General features: G+C 43.6%; 5 protein-coding genes across 9 annotated transcripts; 2 read left to right on the forward strand and 3 right to left on the reverse strand.

Moving 5' to 3' along the window:
• The first annotated feature begins 220 nt into the window (after positions 1–220).
• LOC6495366 (neprilysin-1) lies at positions 221–2,341 on the forward strand. The gene has a single exon (XM_001958637.4). It carries the CDS (start codon positions 252–254, stop codon positions 2,136–2,138), a length of 1,887 nt encoding a protein of 628 aa, XP_001958673.3. The 5' UTR covers positions 221–251; the 3' UTR covers positions 2,139–2,341.
• A 438-nt stretch (positions 2,342–2,779) lies between these two features.
• Positions 2,780–15,595, forward strand: LOC6495367 (diuretic hormone receptor). Of its 4 annotated transcripts, none has more exons than XM_014907798.3 (12): positions 2,780–3,217; positions 8,722–9,176; positions 12,285–12,402; positions 12,457–12,658; positions 12,724–12,820; positions 12,880–12,973; positions 13,041–13,201; positions 13,260–13,370; positions 13,437–13,622; positions 13,693–13,817; positions 14,037–14,087; positions 14,337–15,595. In XM_014907798.3, the coding sequence occupies exons 2-12, from the start codon at positions 8,940–8,942 to the stop codon at positions 14,377–14,379; spliced, it is 1,425 nt and encodes a 474-aa protein (XP_014763284.1). In that variant the 5' UTR covers positions 2,780–3,217; positions 8,722–8,939; the 3' UTR covers positions 14,380–15,595. The 4 variants fall into 4 exon arrangements, with proteins under 4 accessions (XP_014763284.1, XP_032306989.1, XP_014763288.1 ...); XM_032451098.2 differs by having other exon boundaries at positions 14,578–15,595; XM_014907802.3 differs by lacking the exon at positions 14,037–14,087.
• LOC26513732 lies at positions 14,463–15,185 on the reverse strand. Its single transcript, XM_014908446.3, has 2 exons — positions 15,050–15,185; positions 14,463–14,993 (listed from the first exon to the last, which is right to left on the reverse strand). Exons 1-2 carry the CDS (start codon positions 15,092–15,094, stop codon positions 14,706–14,708), a joined length of 333 nt encoding a protein of 110 aa, XP_014763932.1. The 5' UTR covers positions 15,095–15,185; the 3' UTR covers positions 14,463–14,705.
• Positions 14,463–18,028, reverse strand: LOC6495299 (probable beta-hexosaminidase fdl). Of its 2 annotated transcripts, none has more exons than XM_032451093.2 (6): positions 17,887–18,028; positions 17,700–17,836; positions 17,142–17,629; positions 16,339–17,074; positions 15,963–16,281; positions 14,463–15,901 (listed from the first exon to the last, which is right to left on the reverse strand). In XM_032451093.2, exons 1-6 carry the CDS (start codon positions 17,923–17,925, stop codon positions 15,659–15,661), a joined length of 1,962 nt encoding a protein of 653 aa, XP_032306984.1. In that variant the 5' UTR covers positions 17,926–18,028; the 3' UTR covers positions 14,463–15,658. The 2 variants fall into 2 exon arrangements, with proteins under 2 accessions (XP_032306984.1, XP_001958675.2); XM_001958639.4 differs by having other exon boundaries at positions 16,339–17,080.
• On the reverse strand, positions 18,002–21,265 carry LOC6495298 (probable beta-hexosaminidase fdl). The gene is made up of 5 exons (XM_032451092.1): positions 21,083–21,265; positions 20,495–21,012; positions 19,693–20,428; positions 19,314–19,632; positions 18,002–19,253 (listed from the first exon to the last, which is right to left on the reverse strand). Exons 1-5 carry the CDS (start codon positions 21,244–21,246, stop codon positions 18,999–19,001), a joined length of 1,992 nt encoding a protein of 663 aa, XP_032306983.1. The 5' UTR covers positions 21,247–21,265; the 3' UTR covers positions 18,002–18,998.
• Between the last annotated feature and the right edge of the window lie 153 nt (positions 21,266–21,418).

The following is a 21,418-nucleotide window of genomic DNA, read 5'->3' on the forward strand; positions in this document are numbered from 1 at the left end:
GGATAGATTTAATCATTTATAAGAACTGTTACCAATCGGGTTTATCCACTTCCTCTAGGGCTTGCTGGCATTTATTTAAAATATCCATTGGAATAATAATTTTTAAATAAAAAAGCTCTGAGCTGCATGGGTTGGCTTATCGCTTCCAGCTCCCAAAGCTCATCCCAAGGTGCTCACAGCCAGGCAAGCGTAACGATAAGCTGTTCTTTGTTGATTTGATTTAATTTTTTAGTCTGAATTAAAAACACAAAATGGGAAGTATAATTTTTCTGTGCTTGTGCCTTGGAATGGCGCTAGAATGCATCCGGGCGGATATGGATATATCCTCGCTCACGGCTCTTCAGATTCATAAGAATATGAATAGATCGGCGGACCCCTGTACAGATTTTTGGAGCTACGCTTGTGGTGGCTTTGCAAATGCCTCCGAATATGTGGATAACTTTGAGTGGGTCGAGGACCTGTATGCCACGTCCATGAGGGAGTTTCTTGAGAGCCAAGTGGAAGATTCACAGTCACCACTACTTCTGAAACAAATGCGAACGTATTACAAGGCCTGCACTACGGATACACTTTATTGGACCTGGGACGACATCCCAGAACCTTTCAGACACTGGACTTCCAAGCTTGATAGTTCTCGGGGACATGGCCTGAACGGAGTGTTCTTTGATGAACGCGTGGATGTGGCCACCAATGACTCTTTGCAGTTGGTTGTTCAGATTCAAATGCCCCAACTGAGCACCCGATACAGTGTGCAACGGGCATTGGGGATTATTAAAAAATATCCTTGGGAGCACAAGGATGAAATGATACAACTGGCGGGAAACCTCAGAAGGCTAGAGGATAAACATCGCTTGCAGGAACCCATTGTGCTAACTTGGAGAGTCAAGGAACTGAGTCAGCAAATACCCCAAGTTCCCTGGACTTCGATCATGAGAGATATTCTAGGAATAGATCCTGGACAGCTGGATAACTTGCTCTTCGAGGTGAGCGATGTGGACTATTTAAGGGAGATGGGTCAACTCCTGGCCACCACCGATCCCGGTGCTTTGAATCAGTACCTGAAACTGCGTCAACTGATTTTAATAAAGGAGACGGAACCGCCTAAAAGAAACCCCAAGTCCTGTATACACCACATGAGGGCTCTGTTGCCACTGGGAATGGAGTATATTTATGATACATTTTTGTATAAAAACCGCAAGCAGGACACTCTTAAATTGCAGGAGATTTTACGATCTTTAAAAGCTACTTTTGGCAAATACTTGAATGGCAATCGTTTGGGAGTTACTTTGGATCAGTTGGACTACTTGAAGGCTAAGCTAAATGGAATGAAAATAAAAATAGGAAACCTGCCGGAGGATATGTCTCCTGAGTTTTATGACAATCACTACCACAGTGCTAATTTCAGTGAGTCCTCGTTTCTGAAGAATCTCATTGAAGCCTTAGCCTTAAGAACCCGTCTCCAGCACGAGGGACTCCTGCAGCCAGGATCTAGGTTGGATTTAAGGAGGTACTATGTCAACGACGACGTAGTGAAGGCTCGGACTTCGCCTTTCTATGAAAACGAGAGGAACACCATCACTGTGCCCATGTTGTTCCTCCAATGGCCACTCTTCGATCATCGCCAGCATTTCATTTTTCACGGTAGCCTCCTTCAAGGAGTGCTGGGCCACGAGATGAGTCACGGCTTCGAGCAGGAGGGCATACTCTTCGATGCGGCCGGAAATGAGTCGCCCATCGGGTTGGAAATACGGGAATCCCCGGCCTTCCAGGACGCTCTCAAGTGCGTACAGCAGAAGCCCTTTGTGTCGCTGAAGGAACGCCTAGCAGATCTTAATGGCCTACAACTGGCCTATGATGGCTTCTTTGACTTGAACCATGATTCGCGAAAATTCGAGTATCGCCCGTACGCCTTTGAGGCGGAATTCGCGGCGCCACAACTGTTCTTCCTGAGCTATGCCCAGTTCTTTTGTGGTCTTCTGCCTCCGGTGATTGCCCACGATCGGGATGATGAGCGTGTGAACGTGAGCGTTGGATATTTGCGTCAATTCGCCTACGACTTCAAGTGCGAGCCATCAACCGGACAATCGCATCCCATCTGTGAAATGTGGCGTCCGCGGGAGGAGTCCATGTCAGGTTGATATTTCAATTGTTTGGATGGCCAACATGATAATAAAAAGTAACACAAAATAAACGTATATCGACTCATGGATGACTCTTGGATGAATTGTTTATAAAATAAATTATATTATTTTGATTTAAGACTAACTTGACCTTAAAGTAAAATTGACAAATACAAGTTGAAAAAGTCAAGGCCCCCTAATCGAATGCTTATCAAAGCCTATATACTTCTTCTATTTCTTAAAGTACTCAGAGAGTACTCATACTTTGAGTGGCAGTGGGAAATAGGGTATTAAATGCCGTATTTCTGGCAAAGCTAGACAAAACCCATTTGCCGGCCCATTCAGCTTGAGTGTCAATTGCAGCTGACAGGCAATATAGCAAGTGCTGCAATCGCTGTGGCGACGACATCGTCAATTGAATGCAAATACCAGAACCAGAACCAGAACCAAAACCACAAAAAAATGCCGGTCTCAGTTAGAGCTTTCTGATCTCTCCCACATCACCCGCTCTCCATTTTGTTTTGCGAGAGCTTTTCACGGGCGCAACTTGTTGCGGTTGGCCACCTGAACTGGTGTTGTATCCTGCCCTGTAGTTGTATGTGTCTTCATTGTGTGGGTGTGCTTTTCCTCAAAGCTTTCGGTTTTCATACGCCCTGTTGGCCGCAGTTTGGCGCTGTCTTTGGCCGCCAGTGGACGCATTTGCTCGTTCGTCGCAACTTCTACGTCGCTAACAGTTGTCCGGCGTAATCGTAATCCGGCGTACAATCTCGCGCAGCATCTCTGGCACATCCAAGTCGAAAGCGACCAGCGCCGCAGGCTTAGTTTTGTTTTCGTCACAATTCCCTGCTATTGTTTATTGTTATTGTTCTTGTGCCAATTTAGGAAGTAACGTATTTGATTTCATCTAAATTTAAACGTGTTCCCAAGTCTTAAATGTGTCATGTCGCGATCGTGGGTGTGCGTGTGTATGTGTTAAGTAATGCAAACAAATAAATGATAATGATAAAAAGGCGATAAACGTTTAAAGCGGCACACAAAACTACAAATAAAAATACAAAAAAAAATACAAAATTAATATAATAATAAGAAAACCCCATGTGAGTGAGATGAGAGGCGCTAATTCGAGAATTTAACAGTTAGTTGGAAGCGTGAGACCCTCAGACCCTGACCCTCAGTGTTGTGATGAAAAACAGAACGATACGATCCGAAAAACTGATCCATTCCTCAGCAAGTCCATAACAAATTGGGCAAATACCGGGCTACCAGGCCCATTAAAAATATTCCGTATTTTTGGCAATCTTTAAAACGCCACGGGGGTTGGCTGAAGATCCATCCGAACCCATCCCGCCTGTCTCTCCGTCCGTAATTCAAATCCAAGCTGGCGATGATCACTTAGCAGCTTGCTCCCATTAACAAACAATGGAGAAGTCCGCAAATAGACTTTAAATTGAAGAATAAACGTCTGATTAGGCTCAATGGGTGTCGGATTATCCGTTTCCATATTCACAAAAGGCGAAAACAAATTATTAAAGTCTTAAAGTAGAAAAACACAAACAGGAGATGGAACTTGGTGCACATTTGTACATATTTACTATATTTTTTTATATATTTTAAGTGAAATTTTTGTTTGATTTTGAGGTCATTGATTGGAGAAACGTGTTCAATGGGTGCTTATTAGCTTATAAATATTTAATGAATATAATTTTCAAAAAGTATATTCTTTTTGAACTACAAAATTTAAGAAACTGGATATCATACTATCCTTTAATATTCCTTGTTTCTTAAATTGTATAAATATATCTCTGTGTGGTTTGGATTTTATTTGGTAGTTTCGCCTCAGTTGGATTTTATCTCATATATGCAAATGTTTGTGCTCCATTTGCATGTTTACGATTCGTTTCAGCCGGAGCGCCTCGAGGTGCTTGGGGACATCATGTCCTGTTGTTCGACGCCGCCGCCTACCCGTATCCTTTGCCATGCCATCCCACCTCCTTCTCCCAGTCTTAGTTTCCTGCATCCTGCACCGAGGCGGCGAATGGGATTTTTTAATTAATTCCTTTCCGGTGGGAGGAGCATTCCACCCTACCATTTTCTCCCCTCCGCCAAAGTATATTGCAAATCTCATGCATATTTTTTGCGAACTTGCGCCACGCTTGGGAGTCACGCCCACTCTCATACATTGTTATTATTATTGACCAAAGATAAACATTTGTAATATTCACCCCGTTTTACTCCCAAGTTCCACATTCACTGTCCGATTCATTACGCTCAGGTCGCCGAAAAGTAAATAGCGAATAAAAAGCAGACAGAGTTCGGGACTGAACAGCAAATTGTTTACGACTCTCGAATTTGAATTGTTGAGTAAATAAGAAAATTTAATTATACTCGCCTTCTAAGAACTCTCCGAACAAGAGGAAAATGTACATAAGTAAAGGAAAATTCTGTCGGGGGGTTGACTAAAATTAGCAAATGGCTTTCAAGTGTAAGTGCGACAAGTTGGAGGGGCTGTTATTCGACTAACTCAGACTCTAAATGCAGTCTGTTTGCTTTCAGATCTTGTTCCAGTCCGAGGAAAGTGGATCTTCAATCTGTAAATAGGGATAGCTTGAAGAGTACTTTATCTAATTAGTTATTGTAATATGCAGATTATTTTTTCAAGTGCCCGCCAGCCAAAGTCTTTGTTTGCGCCACGTTTACCTCCCACCCGCAGTTAGCTAATTGAATTTTCTAATAAGTATCGATTGCCCCCCCAGCAGCTGCTCATAGTTTGCCCTCCATGATGCTCCACTGTTGTTACTACCTCAACTAGAACATCTTTTCCATCCGTTCGCCATCCACCCGCTCCTGCATCCAGAGCCCGGAGGCCAACCAACGTTACGTTCTGCCACTGCCATAAAACAGATAAAACAAACTTCAGCATAAACTCATGAAATTTTAAAATTACATCATGTTTATGTATCTCAATGTGTTCGTCGGACGGGATGTGGGTGGCATTATTATGCACGTGTATGTGTATCTCCTTGACTCCTCCAACTCTGACTATGACTCTGACTCCGAGTCCTGTTCACTTTATTCCGCCTCACCTGCCATGCAACAGGCAATAAAATGCCCGCAGCTCTCTGCTACCAAAACTTGTATGAAAATTGCAAATGAAAAGGAAAAATATATTTTGTTTTCTTTTTACTTTATTCAACTTTTCGTTTTTGGGCACGACATTGTAAAACAACTTTACAATTCACCCCGTAACGTCCAAGGGCCCGGATTCATTCTTGTCCTTCGCAACAGCCCACGCCGCCTTAACAGCACCCGCACAAATCTAAAGCTTCCTGCGAGTTCAAAGCATCTTGAGAATTTGTTATGCCATTGTAAGGCAATAAAATTAGTAAGCATATGAAATGAAGTCGTCTGGCAACGCGGCGTATGCTTGATATTGTTCCTGTTACTCATACGCCATGTGCCCCCTGCCAGTGAGCTCTCTCGAGTTTCGACCTTCTCGCTACTCACTCTCTTGTTAATTTGGCTGTAGCTGTGACTCTGTTTGGTTTCGTTTCAATTTTCTTTTAATTTGTAAACTTTCCCCGATTGGATATCTGTGTGGGTGGTGTTTTGTGTATTTTACTTGGCCATACCCGTTCGGCTATCTAACTTAGAATTTTTGGACGGGGGTAGATGGTCAAGAGGCGGCTAACAATGATGAAGCGAATGACGGCGCTGAAATCCATCTATTTATTTGCTTTCCACCAAGCCAAAACCATAAATATCGATATCATAGCGCCTGACTGCGTCTGCCATTTACCGATCCATTCGGTTCGATTTAATTCGCCTCCATTCGATTCGATTTCGTTTTCGATTTGATTTGTCAGCCAGCTGACGCTGTTGGCTCTGACTTCTGCACGCTTCGCTGACCGCACTCATTCATTCATAAAACTGATGCTCTCCGCCTTCCGGTTCGCCCATAATTTTTATTGCTCTTGGTTGTTTTTCATTTACGTGGTTTTTATCACGGCGCCTTCGACTGTCATATGGCATTGGCTTAAAGTCTTTAATTGATGTACCGATAATAGAATTTCACACTGAGGGAAAACTATAAAGTGAAGAATAATATACAAGTGTGAAATACAATTTTTCCCTTCACAGTGTATTGGCTGATTTATTAATCATGCGATTTTGATGGCCTAACGCGCATGTTTTGGATTGCATGTCGGTCTTCGTTAACCCCACCACTGCCTTCTGCCTGCTGCCCACTGGCTCACTGGCCCACATGCCGATTGCCAATTAATTTTCATTTGTTTTGACACTCTATAAATCATCTGCACACCCGAAGAATCTGAGAAGAATAACTGCAGAATCGGGTGGAGCGTGCAATACCCTTGTAATATCAATGATGGTAATATCAACTGACTTCCCCACGACTTCCATTTATTATTATTATTATTTACATTGGTCAAGCATTTGAAATGTTTATTTGCCTGGTGGCCCAGTGGCCATTGGCCATTGGGCAGCTAATTATGGCGCATTTAAGGCCAGATTAGTTGCCCCATCCATTGGCTTCAAATGACATGGTGATGCTGATTACCATCATGATTATGATCTCAATGATAACCACAAACACGCGCTCGTCCAAATAATGCGCTTGTTTGCCAAGCCCATAAATAAATCGCTGCCTCTTGTGGAGGGTGGGCTTAAGATTGTGGCATGACGACTTCTGGCCCAGATGTTTGGCCATTTCGGGATTGAAGGCAAATATTTGCTCAACTCTGGAGAGATGGTGGAGGAGGAGTGGTCTGAATAAAAAGGAGACAGGAGCTGTAATCTACATAATGGAACTGGTTTTCATCTTAGTCTAATTTAAGGAAATATAGAGGGGCAGGAACAGCGCACGTTGAATATTTTGAATTCCAAAAACGGCAACGTGTTGCGACTGCACCTGCCTCACTCTGCCGCCAGCCAGAGATCAAAGCTCTCAGCGTTGGAGTCTATTTATAGAAGCATAATTAGCCGGGGCAGGGGGCGGCATTGCAGGCGAAACATGGCCAAGATGGCCACGAAGTGATGGGGTTGTGGGGCCTGCATATTCAAGTACTCGACGACTCGCCGACTGACATATAACCGAAAGAGCCGCTTTCATGTAGTGGCACAATGGCCACCATTATCTCTCTCAACTTGACATTGACAAAGCTCTGCATCTGGCCAACTGGGCTTCCTCGAAGCGGCTGGAGCAGTTAAAGCAATTAAAGCTCCATGCGTGAGCTGATACGAGATGTGATGAGTTGGCGACCCGTAGTGAACTGGCTGCCATGGTATTTGTTCATTAATAAATAACTTGACACTCTTTGTTTTAATCACTGTGTGACAGGGTCTCTCCTCTGCCACCACCTCCTGCTCCTCCTCCTCCGCCAGGTAAACATCACGTTGCCAGGTGAAAACGCACATGAACCGTGCTTACACATCTGTCACAGCCTCCAGCCGGGAGGATCCCAGACCCGGTGCCCAGATAAGGTTACTGCCGTCGCACTAGTTTAATTACTTTCACTCCGAAGATCTTTTGTTACTTAATTGCTGAATGTAATGATTATACGTGACTAAAGAAATAATTAACCCATCCCTCTAGCCGGCCTGCCAAGCTCTATCTTCCATCCATTTGAATTAAAGCCATCTCTGGTAATTTGGTGCAAACTATGCCAAATTATCAACTTCATCAAATGCAATTACCATGCACATTGTTTGAAATTCCACTGCCAATACGGCTCCATCGCCAACTAGTTAAAACTTGTGTGAATCAGCCGGGCAATCTTCCATGCAATCTCCATTACAACAGCCGCCTGAACAAATATTATCGAGTTGGCAAGAGTTATTGCAGTTAATGGGAAACTAATGGGTGACGGCCAAGGGTTGGGCCCAAGCCCAATATAATGACAGACGGCCCGGATCGGGTTTCGGTTCGGGTGGTCATATAAAGCGTTCAATTACGGGGATATTTGCTATTGGAATCTCACCGCCTGCGCCTGCCTGCCTGACTGCCTGGTTGCCTGCCCTTTGGAAGAGAGCGAGGCGGCAGAGTCCATAAAGATTGTGGCGTGGTTATCTTCATTTATTTAATCTGGGAACCCACCCACATCCACATAAAGCAGACCCCAAACGTCACGTGATTTTCTCATGTACTATTTGCACAGATTTTTTTATAATTTGTATACATTAGCATAAAAGATGAATATCATTTCACCACGACCTCTAAAATATAAAGAGTGTTATTCTCTAAAGAAACGCATTACACTAGTTTGTTTGCAGAAATTGAAAGAATTTATTATTTTTAACAATAAACACACCATGAACCCTGCCATTTTGGCCTTCTGGGTTCTGTTGAGTCACGGACCATGGATGAGCCACCAAAATATTTAATCAACGAGCAAATAAACGTTTTTTTATTTCTACGAGTGTATAATATATAGCATATCTCTATACGGTGGCTGGTCCCCAGTGTTTTGGGGCACCTGAACTGAATCTGATTTTTTTTTTTTTGTGGTCGTCTTGTATACTTTATCAGATAAAGATATGAAGAATGTTTCTCTTTTTTTCACCGCCATTCGGTTTATTTGCGTAGATTCGTTTAATTGCGCATCGTCCGTCGGTGGAGGAGAAAGTGCTGACGGAGTTCAGGAGCGGAGACGCCTTCGTTGACAGGTTCCTGCTGTCTACCATATTGCAACGCTGCAGCAGCCGACGCGTCAGTGCTGAGTGGGTCATCATTCATCCGCCCGCCCGTAATTGCGGCAGCACGTCAAAGTCAATACCCAACCACCAACCATTAAACCACCTCGCATGGCCGACGACGATCTGCGTGCCCTGGTGGACAGCCTGGACGACGCCTCGCCGGAGAACCTGGCCAACGTCATCGCCAACTTCTCGCTGGACATGCTGCAGCGGGCGAGCGCCCTAATTGGCGCCCAGCAGCCACACAGCGGGGAGCTCCTCGTCAATCGAACGCAGCAGTGCCAGCAGCAGCAGCGGCAGGAGGAGCTGGAGGCGGCTCGGAACCTAACGGGAGGTGGCAAGCGGGTAAGTCTGTGGCCTGGGTGGGGCTGGGTTTCTTCCGTCTGCGATAGTTTCGATTCGCCAGACGGTAATTCCTAACGATACAATTGATTATGTGCCGATGATATACATATGTTTATAAACTTTATACAAATGGAAAATTCTGTAGATAATATTTAGAAACATAGCTTTTATAGGAAAAATTCAATTATTTTAATTATATATTTTATATAAGAAAAGAAAGTTGTCTTCACTCGGAGCCGAAGAGATATGTATACTCTTTTAAAGATATGCAGTTAAGAAATAGCTTCTTTTATTATATAATCATTCGATTTTGATTAAATTGGTGGTGGAGAATATAGGCCTCCCCATGCACTTTCCACATTTTGAAGGGGATAGCCCAAAAAATTGAACAAAAAAATTAAAAAATATTTTGTTTTTAGATTTTGATGCAGAATGATGGGGAATCGCTCTACAAATCGATTAAGGTACTCCGCTTAAGGATCGGGTGGAAATTGACCAAGATATGGCCATCGCTGGGGGCCATATAGGCCTCCACGTGCACTTTCCACATTTTGAAGGGGATAGCCCAGAAAATTGAACAAAAAAATTAAAAAATATTTTGTTTTTAGATTTTGATGCAGAATGATGGGGAATCGATATAGAAATCGTTTAAGGTATTCTGCTCAAGAATCGGGTGGAAATTGGCCAAGATATGGCCATCGCTGGGGGCCATATAGGCCTCCCCATGCACTTTCCACATTTTGAAGGGGATAGCTCAGAAAATTGAACAAAAAATTTAAAAAATATTTTTTTTTAGATTTTGATGCAGAAGGGTGGAGAATCGCTCTACAAATCGGCTAAGGTACTCCGCTCAAGAATCGGGTGAAAATTGGCTAAGATATGGCCATCGCTGGGGGCCATAAAGGCCTCCCCATGCACTTTCCACATTTTGAAGGGGATAGCCCAGAAAATTGAACAAAAAAATTAAAAAATATTTTGTTTTTAGATTTTGATGCAGAATGATGGGGAATCGATCTACAAATCGATTAAGGTACTCCGCTTAAGGATCGGGTGGAAATTGACCAAGATATGGCCATCGCTGGGGGCCATATAGGCCTCCACGTGCACTTTCCACATTTTGAAGGGGATAGCCCAGAAAATTGAACAAAAAAATTAAAAAATATTTTGTTTTTAGATTTTGATGCAGAATGATGGGGAATCGATATAGAAATCGTTTAAGGTATTCTGCTCAAGAATCGGGTGGAAATTGGCCAAGATATGGCCATCGCTGGGGGCCATATAGGCCTCCCCATGCACTTTCCACATTTTGAAGGGGATAGCTCAGAAAATTGAACAAAAAATTTAAAAAATATTTTTTTTTAGATTTTGATGCAGAAGGGTGGAGAATCGCTCTACAAATCGGCTAAGGTACTCCGCTCAAGAATCGGGTGAAAGTTGGCTAAGATATGGCCATCGCTGGGGGCCATAAAGGCCTCCCCATGCACTTTCCACATTTTGAAGGGGATAGCCCAGAAAATTGAACAAAAAAATTAAAAAATATTTTGTTTTTAGATTTTGATGCAGAATGATGGGGAATCGATCTACAAATCGATTAAGGTACTCCGCTTAAGGATCGGGTGGAAATTGACCAAGATATGGCCATCGCTGGGGGCCATTTTTAGGATCGGAGGACATCTCCGACATCAAAGATATTATTTTACTGCTTTCCACACTTTTAAGCATAAATAAAACACCCACAGCAAGGGTATAAAAAGAGGATCTTCAGTGTCTAACTTAAGAGTAAACACAGCCAATTATAAATTTCCATGGAAGAGTCAACATATTCCTAAAAAGCAATCAAACAGCAATCCCATAAATATTTTTTTAATTAGCCAATTTGTGTTGAATTAATTGATCTGTTGGACTTTCAGAAACATTTTCCAATTAATCTTTCCCGCCAATGGATCCATCTTCTTTCGCGAAAAGTCTGTCGGAATCTCTCAGTTTAAATAAATTATTGATTCAATGGCAACTGTACTGCTGATAGCCTTTCGATTAATATTTTGAAAAATTTTTGGTAGCCAAATTTTATTTCCGGAGAATGCTACAAATATTTATTTGTGTATTCCTCTCGGGGATGTAAACAAAATGAAGACCCAAGGAAACCCACTTGAGGCTGCATCCATGAATATTTTGTTTATCTCGGATGTTTGATGCCATCAGAATTGTGTCGCCCACAAGATTTCAAGGGCGTTATTCTTTGAAATCTCCATGAAAAGTACATAATGTAGCTTATTTTTTAAGTCAAGTAAAGCGACAAATGAATGAAAATGAAAAGTGCAAAGACAAATATTAGCGGAGTTCCCCTGGGGGGACTAAATTGTTTGGCATTCTCGTTGACGGGTAATTTTGTCGCGTGGCTAAGTCCGATCGCATTAGTTGTCACAAAAGCTTAAACTTATCAGTGAAAGTCGTAAAAAATTGACAATTTTTTAAGGAATTTCTTTCGGTATTGTGCAATCGTAAGCGTCTTCGGTTGTCAGCTGATAAGGCCAATAAAAATATCAATGGAAGCTCAGGTCTTACCTTCCAGACACCTATGCTCGGTGATTATTTGTGGGTAGAAACTAGACTGTGCAAACAAACGACTGGTCTCATACCAACTCACATATATCATAAATGGTATATATACTTATAATTTTTTGTATATCCGTATACGAAAATATTTAGCATGCCGCTGCAAATATATAAATAAAGCAATAGATATCGTGGGTGAGGCATACACGGCCCTAGCTATATATGCCTTTATAAAATTTGGAAATCCACTTGATTAATATAAAATCCGTTCGTACTAAGCAAATGCGTCAGAACTATAAAATCTAAAAGAGACCTAGGGGAAACACATAAACATAGTGTGTCAGTTTTGTTGCATAAATCACGTTTACCCTGATTTAATGTCTTGGGTTAGGTCAGGTTCATTTACAGATCAGAGCCAAGAAAGGCAAATTAAATGGAAACCGCAAAGACATCAGAGGCATTATAAATATTTATCCATGGATGCTTTTCTTAGACCTTCTTTGTTTATAACAATTTACCAACATCTTACTTATATTTTGTAAATCTTTTCAGATTCTGCAATGTCCCAGCTCATTTGATTCTGTTCTGTGTTGGCCTCGTACGAACGCCGGAAGTTTGGCGATACTGCCCTGTTTTGAGGAATTTAAGGGTGTACATTACGACACAACAGGTTCGTATTTAATAATTAAAACTTATACTTTTAACTAATTATATTTCCGTACAGAAAACGCCACTAGGTTCTGCTTTGAGAATGGCACATGGGATCACTATTCGGACTATGATCGCTGCCATCAGCAGTCGGGTTCTATACCAGTAGTGCCAGACTTTTCTCCCAGTGTCGATTTACCTGCAATTATCTATGCCTGTGGCTATTTTTTAAGCTTTGCCACCTTAGTAGTAGCCCTTATTATATTCCTCAGCTTCAAGTGAGTTTATCTGTTAAGTATTAAAGGAATATTTTATTTAATGAGTGTTTCAAACTTTACTTTAGAGATCTACGCTGCCTGCGAAATACAATTCATGCGAATCTATTCCTCACCTACATCACCTCAGCTTTATTATGGATTCTCACCTTGTTTCTGCAAGTGGTAATATACATTTGTTAACTATTTGTTTGCCCTTTTTTAATATATGTTTTTAACCTTAGATAACCACAGAGTCAAGCCAGGCTGGGTGCATAACGTTGGTCATCATGTTTCAATACTTTTACCTAACCAACTTTTTCTGGATGTTTGTCGAGGGTGAGTGGAAATAAAAGTAGATAATTGTATTGATTCATTAATAGTATATATATTAATTTGCCCAAAGGTCTTTATCTGTACACTTTGGTGGTGCAAACGTTCTCCAGCGATAACATTAGCTTTCTTATCTACGCCCTGATAGGCTGGGGCTGTCCAGCTCTTTGCATTTTGGTCTGGTCCATAGCCAAGGCATTTGCCCCGCATCTCGACAATGAGCACTTTATTGGGGTGAGTATTTAATTTTTAATAATATAATTAAATAAATAATAATAAAAAATATGTGAAGCTTGAAATCGACTGCGCTTGGATGCGTGAATCTCATATTGATTGGATTTTCAAGGGCCCTGCCTCGCTGGCTCTTCTAATTAATTTAGTTTTTCTCATTCGCATTATGTGGGTAAGTTTTATATCCTTTGTACTTAAATCCTTGTATTTTTAGCATTTCAAACATATATTTCTACAGGTTCTCATCACGAAACTACGGTCTGCTCACACATTAGAAACACGGCAGTATTACAAAGCCTCCAAAGCCCTGCTGGTGTTAATTCCGCTTTTTGGCATTACCTATCTGCTGGTCTTAACCGGCCCGGAGCAGGGCATCAGTCGTAATCTCTTTGAGGCCATTAGAGCCTTTCTCATTAGCACACAGGTAGGCAATTTATCATTCAGCTTCCCTTGAGCCCCCATTAATATATGCATTTTTCACCCCCCAACCCCAGGGCTTCTTTGTGGCGCTCTTCTACTGTTTCCTTAACTCGGAGGTGCGCCAGACGTTGAGGCATCGCTTTATCCGGTGGCGCGAGAGTCGGAATATTAACCGAAGCAGTTCCATCAAAAATCGCAGGTGAGATTGCTTAGCCAGTAGAGGATGATTGCACTCATTTGGCCTTCTAACTCATTGGTGTTGTTTGGCTATAACCCTGGCATACAGATTCTGGCTTTACACCTTGCACTATTTGTAGTAGATTTGGCTATGGCTGCCATTGTAGTTGTTAACTGCTGATATTGTTTTTGTTGTCGTCGTCGTTGTTGTTGTCACTTAACCAATTAATTTCCATTTCAGGCATCGCGCCTCCAAAGACTACTCGCTGAGATCGCGAACCGAAAGTCTACGGTGCGTATACGCAATGTCCATGTAGAAGCTTCCTTTTCCACTTTTCCCCCTCTCTCTTAAATCTGTTGTAAATTAATTTAAAATATCCTTTCGCTTAAAATACTAACACAATTGCCATGCTGTAGTCCTTTAATAGATGGTTTTATTTTAACTTTTAAATGTATCTGCATGGTAGCTTAGATTATTTTGATTTATTTCTTTCCGTTTCTGATTTTGGGCTTCCTTCTTTCTGTTTACCATTTCTTGTAGACTGACATCAACAAGTCCCGTACCCACCGGACACTACGAATGATCAACAAACACACCCAAATAATGTATACGACCGAGATTTTCCCCCATACACATATCCCCCTATTGTTCATAAGTATTGCATGCTAGTTTACACCCTAAGAACCCAGATTAAAGTATTATATTTTTTTATATACACATCATAAAAACCAGATTACTTGTTATTTGTCCCCAAAACGTTAATCCCCAAATCGACTTTCAGCACGGAGGAGTGTGTGATCTGTCTACGCCCATCGCCCCATACGCGACTGGGGCCACTGCAGCGCTACCACAGCATCGACATCACAGACTTTGTTTAGAGGTTTTATTCTTTCCAACCAATCCATAGTATTAGTCGACTTCGTGGCGCATGAGGCGCTCGTAGAACTGGCCAAAAACAAACCCCTCAGTATCGTAGGTCCTGTAGAGGCGATACCAGTCCTCGCTGACGTGTCGGTTCTGGTAAACGGGCTGACAATGGCTGGGAAAGTAGTCGATCGTGGCGTACTTGATCAGATCGAACTCGCAGGGTGCATGCAACAGTTTCAGATCGCCTTTGGCATCCGGTCCGGGCTCATCGCGCGGCAGTCTCCTCTTAGCCAGCGCCGTGGGCTGCTCCTGGCTGATCTCTACTCCCAGCTGCAAGTTGGAGTTGAAGCAGACTCCAGTCTTTGAAAGCCAACATCGAAACTCACCAACAGGAAGAGCATGAAAAGTTTATAAATTTCACTCCACTTCATAGAGTTCCTGTATCAAATATATATATAATTAAAAAAATATGCCAGATTCCAAAATGATGTCATCGAATTCGAAAACCTGCTTAGACTGAATTTGAAGTTTATTTTCAAAAGTGACTTGGAGTTATGGCGCAAAATCGAAAACAAATGCAGATTCATGAATTCGATTGTTCGTTTTCCTCAAAGTCTTATTTAAGAAATTAACTACGAGAAAGTTGCTAAAATAGGGATTTAATTATTCATTCCGAATGTAAAATATGTATTTAGAAATATTGAAAATAAACAAAACTGTGAATTCCCTAACCATTGTCCCCCAGTTAGTGTAGATCCTAAATTAGCTACTAATTTGCTAGTCGTGAGTTTTTGTTGAAAATGTAATTTAATTTAATGTATTTAACTTAAGACGCAGACGCGACAAAGAAAGAAAACCAAAGAAACACAAAAGATCATTTGATGTAACGTTAAACTTATCCATTAATGTTCTGCGAATAAAGCTTTTAAAAATATCAGCTAATGAAAAAAAAACAGGGTTTTGAACGAGTTTCTCTTTACTTCTTAGAGGTAATATCAAATACATTCCCCGGGGTTCTGGGCACAGTATTTGGGAAACAGGGCTTCAGCCCTTATTCCCAGTTCGACAAGGCGGTTTCGGAACAATGAAATTCTACGAAATACTTTTGGAGACACAACTTTTTCATTGGGATCTGTCCAGAGGCGTTCAGCTACGCCAGCAGATCTGGGCCACAGCCGGTTGTCCAACTGATTTTCGCCCACCTGTTCGGTCCACATGCACACCTCACCACCCAACAACTGCGAATTAGAAGAGTTACCATTAAATATTTCTCTATTTTCAGCAGTTAATCCAACTTACCTGCTTCTTGCGCCTTTTGTCCAATCGCATCCGCTCCCACGGTCGGTGCTTGTAGACATTTTGCCAGGTGCGGTAGGGAGCACAGGCACCTTTGCCAGTGTCCCGCCAACTGCCAAAACCGCAGTCTAAAGACCAAGGCCCCATGCCCGAGAAGATCATATTATAGCCGTTATCGAGCAGGTCGTAGTCCTCCTGCCAGGTGCTGCTGCCCCCGACCTGTACGGCGAATTGACTATTTGGGAGACAGTTGGTGTTGGTGAGGTCGCTCGACCATACTACCACATACTTGGGCGCCACTCCATGATTTGCCACTTTTAGACTGAACAGGAAAAAAAGCGTTTTTATAAATATGCCTAAGATGAGTGATATATCTAACCTGGCCAGTGCCTGGAGCATAAAACCACACCATATGTTGCGCTGATCCTTGGCATGAAAATACTGCGCCCAGCAACCTATTTTCACATCATCGCCACCTAGGTGAAAGAGATCCGTGGGCCCCGTCTGTTGCAGAAGCTCCTCGTACAGGCGCTGCAGGATGAGGTAGGTGTGGTTGTTATACGGATTCAGCTGACCACAAGGCGGCTCGCCGCAGAAGAAGCTCCAGGGCTTCTGGTTCGTGCACATGGCCAGCTCGCCCATGCCGTGTTTGGGTCCCCAATCCCAGCTGTTTCCCACATGGGCTGGAGCATCGATCTCCGGAATCACCTGCACTCCATATATCTTGGCAAACTCCGCCACTTCGCGCACATCCTGCTCTGTGTAAGTTTCGCTCTCCGAGTAGGCTCCGTGCTCGGCAAGCTCGGGATAGTAGCGCGAAATGTAGGGAAAACTCTGGGCATCAGTTAGATGCCAGTGGAATCGGTTCAGCTTGGCCAGGCCCATGGCCATGATCGTCCGCTTGATGGCCTCCACCGAGAAGAAGTGCCGCGATGTGTCCAGCATCAAGCCGCGGTACCGGAACTTGGGTGCATCCTTAATCTCGCTATTGGAATACGTGTGCAGGAGTCTATCCTGGTCATCATACCAAATTAGTTGCTGCAGCGTGGAAAGGCCATGACGGGCTCCAAAGTACGAATTCGCGCTGATCTCTACCAGCAAGCGGTGCCCATCGGCTGTTCCTAAAAAGTAATTTTTAATAAAATAAAGAAATCATGTAAAAAATATATTTAAATTACTCACTGTTCGATGTTAGGTAGTAGCTCTCATCGTTGTCGAGACTAAAATTGAGGTCTCCCGACTTTTGTACGACGATCTTGACCTGCACGCTAGACAAATCTCCGGCTGCTCGTTTCGAACCATGCTGGGTATGACGCCGGGATTTCGATAAAGCACTCGATTTCGCACTGGTCGTGATCTCTGAACCTCTGTCGGCATAGTCAAGTTTCTGGATCTGTCGCAGATCCTTGAGGAACCGTTCGAAGACAACATTCAACTGCTTTTGGACCTCCCGATGAGTTGTGTCCACCTTCAGCTCCACAGCGTCCACGGAGAAGCTGTGCGTGTGCGGACTAAGCACATGTTTGAGGGTGGGATGGGGCCAGATGTTGATGTCGCCGCACGTCATGGAGCAACTGATGAATGAGACGCGCTTGCGGAGCTTGCCGTGGTGGCCCACTCGCATGCATCGGCCTTTCTCGCACTTGTACGTCCAGAACTTTTCATCGGGCCTGCAAACCAAGAGTGAGTCCGCTTAGTCAGGATGGAATGCATCCAAGTGACTGGCAGGTGGGAACTCACATGGGCAAGGCACTGGAAACCCGATGGCTGTGGTGCCATGTTAGGGTCTCATTGTAGGCTTTAGTTTGGTACGAGTAAAGCGGCACTGGGCTCGTAACCAACGGCTTCGGGTAACACAGGCTGACCTCTACTCCCAGCTGCAATCTGGATGTAAAGCAGATTCCAGTTTTCGAAAGAAGAAACTCACCATCAGGAAAAGACTTAAGATTTGATAAACTGCGCCCATCTTTTAAGATTTTTGTATTAAAATATATATATAGAAATGAAGCCCATATCCCAAAAAATAGAATTTGAAAACCTGCTTAGACTGGATTTGAAATTTATTTTCGAAAGTGACTTGGAGTTACAGCGGAAAATCGTAAACTAATGCAGATTCATGAATTCGGTTGTTCGTTTTCCTCAAAGTCTTAATTAAGTACGAGAAACAAGTTGCTAAAATAGGGATTTAATTAATCATTCCGAATGTAAAATATGTATTTAGAAATATTGAAAATAAACAAAACTGTGAATGCCCCAACCATTGTCCCCCAGTTAGTGTAGATCCTAAATTAGCTACTAATTTGCTAGTCGAGTGTCAGTTATGTGCCAATGCGTGCAAAAAGTTTTCGTAACGATTAATTGTTAATGCTAATTCTAGGTTTACTTTACTCGTCTCTTAGCAGTTTTTGTTCTTCTGATTTTAAGGTCACATTGTTTATATCACTGAAAATGTAATTTAATTTAATGTATTTAACTTAGAAGCGACAAAGAAAGAAAACCAAAGAAACATAAAAGATCATTTGATGTAACGTTAAACTTATCGATTAATGTTCTGCGAATAAAGCTTTTAAAAATATCAAAAGTTTGTCATTCCCTATACGTGGTTGCTCTTCTAAGTCTACGTATTAATACAATTGTATATATATATCATAAGCCTATGTCTGTGATTTGATGCGTATGAAATCTACAAGTCTATGAGCCCTAATCGTCAACCTCAACTTGATTCCCTACCAGGTCTTTCCTGCTCACATCCGATCGTTCTACGTTCTGTACTCTGTAATGTCTGTGTGCGCAATAATTCAAAATGAATTGTACTAAGTGTGGGTGTGTGTTCGTATAGTGTGTGTTTTGTTCTATGAAAACGAAATTCGAGTCATTATGGTTTATGCCAGAAACCATTTAAAACAGTCGCCTGCTTACTTTCAAATCGAAGCCTAGGTATCCGTATAAAATAACAATTAGACTATTAACTAACTAACGCACATTTCGGGAGGGGTTGGGGGTTTTGGAGGAGTTTCCCTTTACTTCTTAGAGGTAATATCAAATGCATTCCCCGGGATTCTGGGCACAGTATTTGGGAAACAGGGCTTCAGCCCTAATCCCAAGCTCGACAAGGCGGTTTCGGAACAATGAGATTCTGCGGAACACTTCCGGCGGCACAACATCCATGTCATGATCGTCACTGGGATCCGTCCAGAGGCGTTCAGCTAAGGCAGCAGATCTGGGCCACAGCCGGTTATCCAGCTGATTTTCGTCCACCTGTTCGGTCCACATGCACACCTCACCACCCAACACCTGCGAAATAGAAGAGTTACATTAAATATTTCTATATTTTCAGCAGTTAATCCAACTTACCTGCTTCTTGCGCCTTTTGTCCAATCGCATCCGCTCCCACGGGCGGTGCTTGTAGACATTTTGCCAGGTGCGGTAGGGAGCACAGGCAGCTTCGCCAGTGGCCCGCCAACTGCCAAAGCCGCAGTCCAAGTACCAAGCGTCCACGTGCGAGAAGATCACATTATAGCCGTTATCGAGCAGGTCGTAGTTCTCCTGCCAGGTGCTGCCGCCCCAGACCTGTACGGCGAATTGACTGTTTGGAAGACACTTGGTGTTGGTGAGGGCACTCGACCAGACTGCCACATGCTTGGGCGCCACTCCATTGTTGGCCACTTTTAGTCTGTAAAGGAAATAAATCAGTTATACAAATGTTCTTTAGAAGAGTGGAATTATATATCACCTGGCCATTGCCTGGAGCATAAAGTCGCACCACATGCCGCGCAGATCCGTGTCATTAAAATACTGCGCCCAGCAATCAAGGTTCACCTCATCGCCACCCAGGTGGAAGAGGTCCGTGGGTCCCGTCTGCTGCAGCAGCTCCTCGTACAGGCGCTGCAGAATGAGGTAGGTGTGGTTGTTCTTCGGATTCAGCTGACCGCAAGGCGGCTCGCCGCAGTAGAAGCTCCAGGGCTGCTGGTTAATACACATCGCCAGCTCACCCATGCCGCGTTTAGGTCCCCAATCCCAGCCATTGCCCGCATGGGCTGGAGCATCGATTTCCGGAATCACCTGCACTCCATATATCTTGGCAAACTCCGCCACTTCCCGCACATCCTGCTCTGTGTAAGTCTCGCTCTCCGAGTAGGCTCCGTGCTCGGCCAGCTCGGGATAGTACCGCGAAATGTAGGGAAAACTCTGGGCATCAGTTAGATGCCAGTGGAATCGGTTCAGCTTGGCCAGGCCCATGGCCATGATCGTCCGCTTGATGGCCTCCACGGAGAAGAAGTGCCGCGATGTGTCCAGCATCAAGCCGCGGTACCGGAACTTGGGGGCATCCTTAACCTTGCTGCTGGCATAGGTGTGCAGAAGTCTATCCTCGTCATCAAACCAGATTAGTTGCTGCAGCGTGGAAAGGCCATGACGGGCCCCGAAGTACGAATTCGCAGTGATTTCCACCAGCAAACGGTGCCCATCGGCTGCTCAAAAAAAAATTATTTAAAAAAATAAAGAAAAGATGTAAAAGAAATATGTAAATTACTCACTATTCGATGTTAGGTAGTAGCTCTCATCGTTGTCGAGACTAAAGTTGAGGTCTCCCGACTTGTGTACGGCGATCTTGACCTGAACGCTGGACAAATCTCCGGCCTGCTTTGCCCCGAAGGTGGCGCCGAATAGCGTGGCTGCTGGTTCCGAGTCCTGTTGGGTGTGACGTCGGGATTTCGATGACGAGGATTCGCTGACCGCGGGCTCTGAACCACTCCCGGCATAGTCCAGCCGCTGAATCTGTCGCAGATCCTTCAGAAACCAGTCAAAGACAGTTTGCAGCTGCTTGCGGACCTCCCGATGAGTAGTGTCCACCTGCAGTTGCACATCGTCCACGGAGAAGCTGTGCGTGTGCGGACTAAGCACATGTTTGTGGGTGGGATGGGGCCAGATGTTAATGTCGCCGCACGTCATGGAGCAACTGATGAACGAGACGCGCTTGCCGGACTTGCCGTGGTGGCCCACTCGCATGCATCGGTCATTCTCGCACTTGTACGTCCAGGACTTCTCGACGGGTCTGCAAATGAAGAGGGATTACGATTAGTCAGGATGGAATGCATCCGAGTGACTGGCAGGTGGCAACTCACATGGGAAAGGCACTGGCATCCCGATGGCTGGGGTGGCGTTCTAGGGCCTCATTGTAGGCCTGAGTTTTGATGGTTCCCTGGTTCCAGTAGAGCACCGTCAGGATGAAGATGGCTCCGGAGAGTAGCGCCAGAAGAGCTCGTCGCAACGAGACCGCCAGGGACATCTTATACAGATAACGTAGGCTGCAAAAAAAAAGGTTTATTTCTTAGTGAAATACGTGGTAAGAAAAGTTCATAATTAACCCTATTTAAGGTAAGTACTTATGACTTTAAACGCCCAAAATAAGGTATAATCCCGCCCCGCCCACTGGTTGACATCATCTGTATTTACACCGG

This window comes from Drosophila ananassae, chromosome 3L, assembly GCF_017639315.1.
Source record: "Drosophila ananassae strain 14024-0371.13 chromosome 3L, ASM1763931v2, whole genome shotgun sequence".
In the NCBI taxonomy this organism is placed as follows: domain Eukaryota; kingdom Metazoa; phylum Arthropoda; class Insecta; order Diptera; family Drosophilidae; genus Drosophila; species Drosophila ananassae.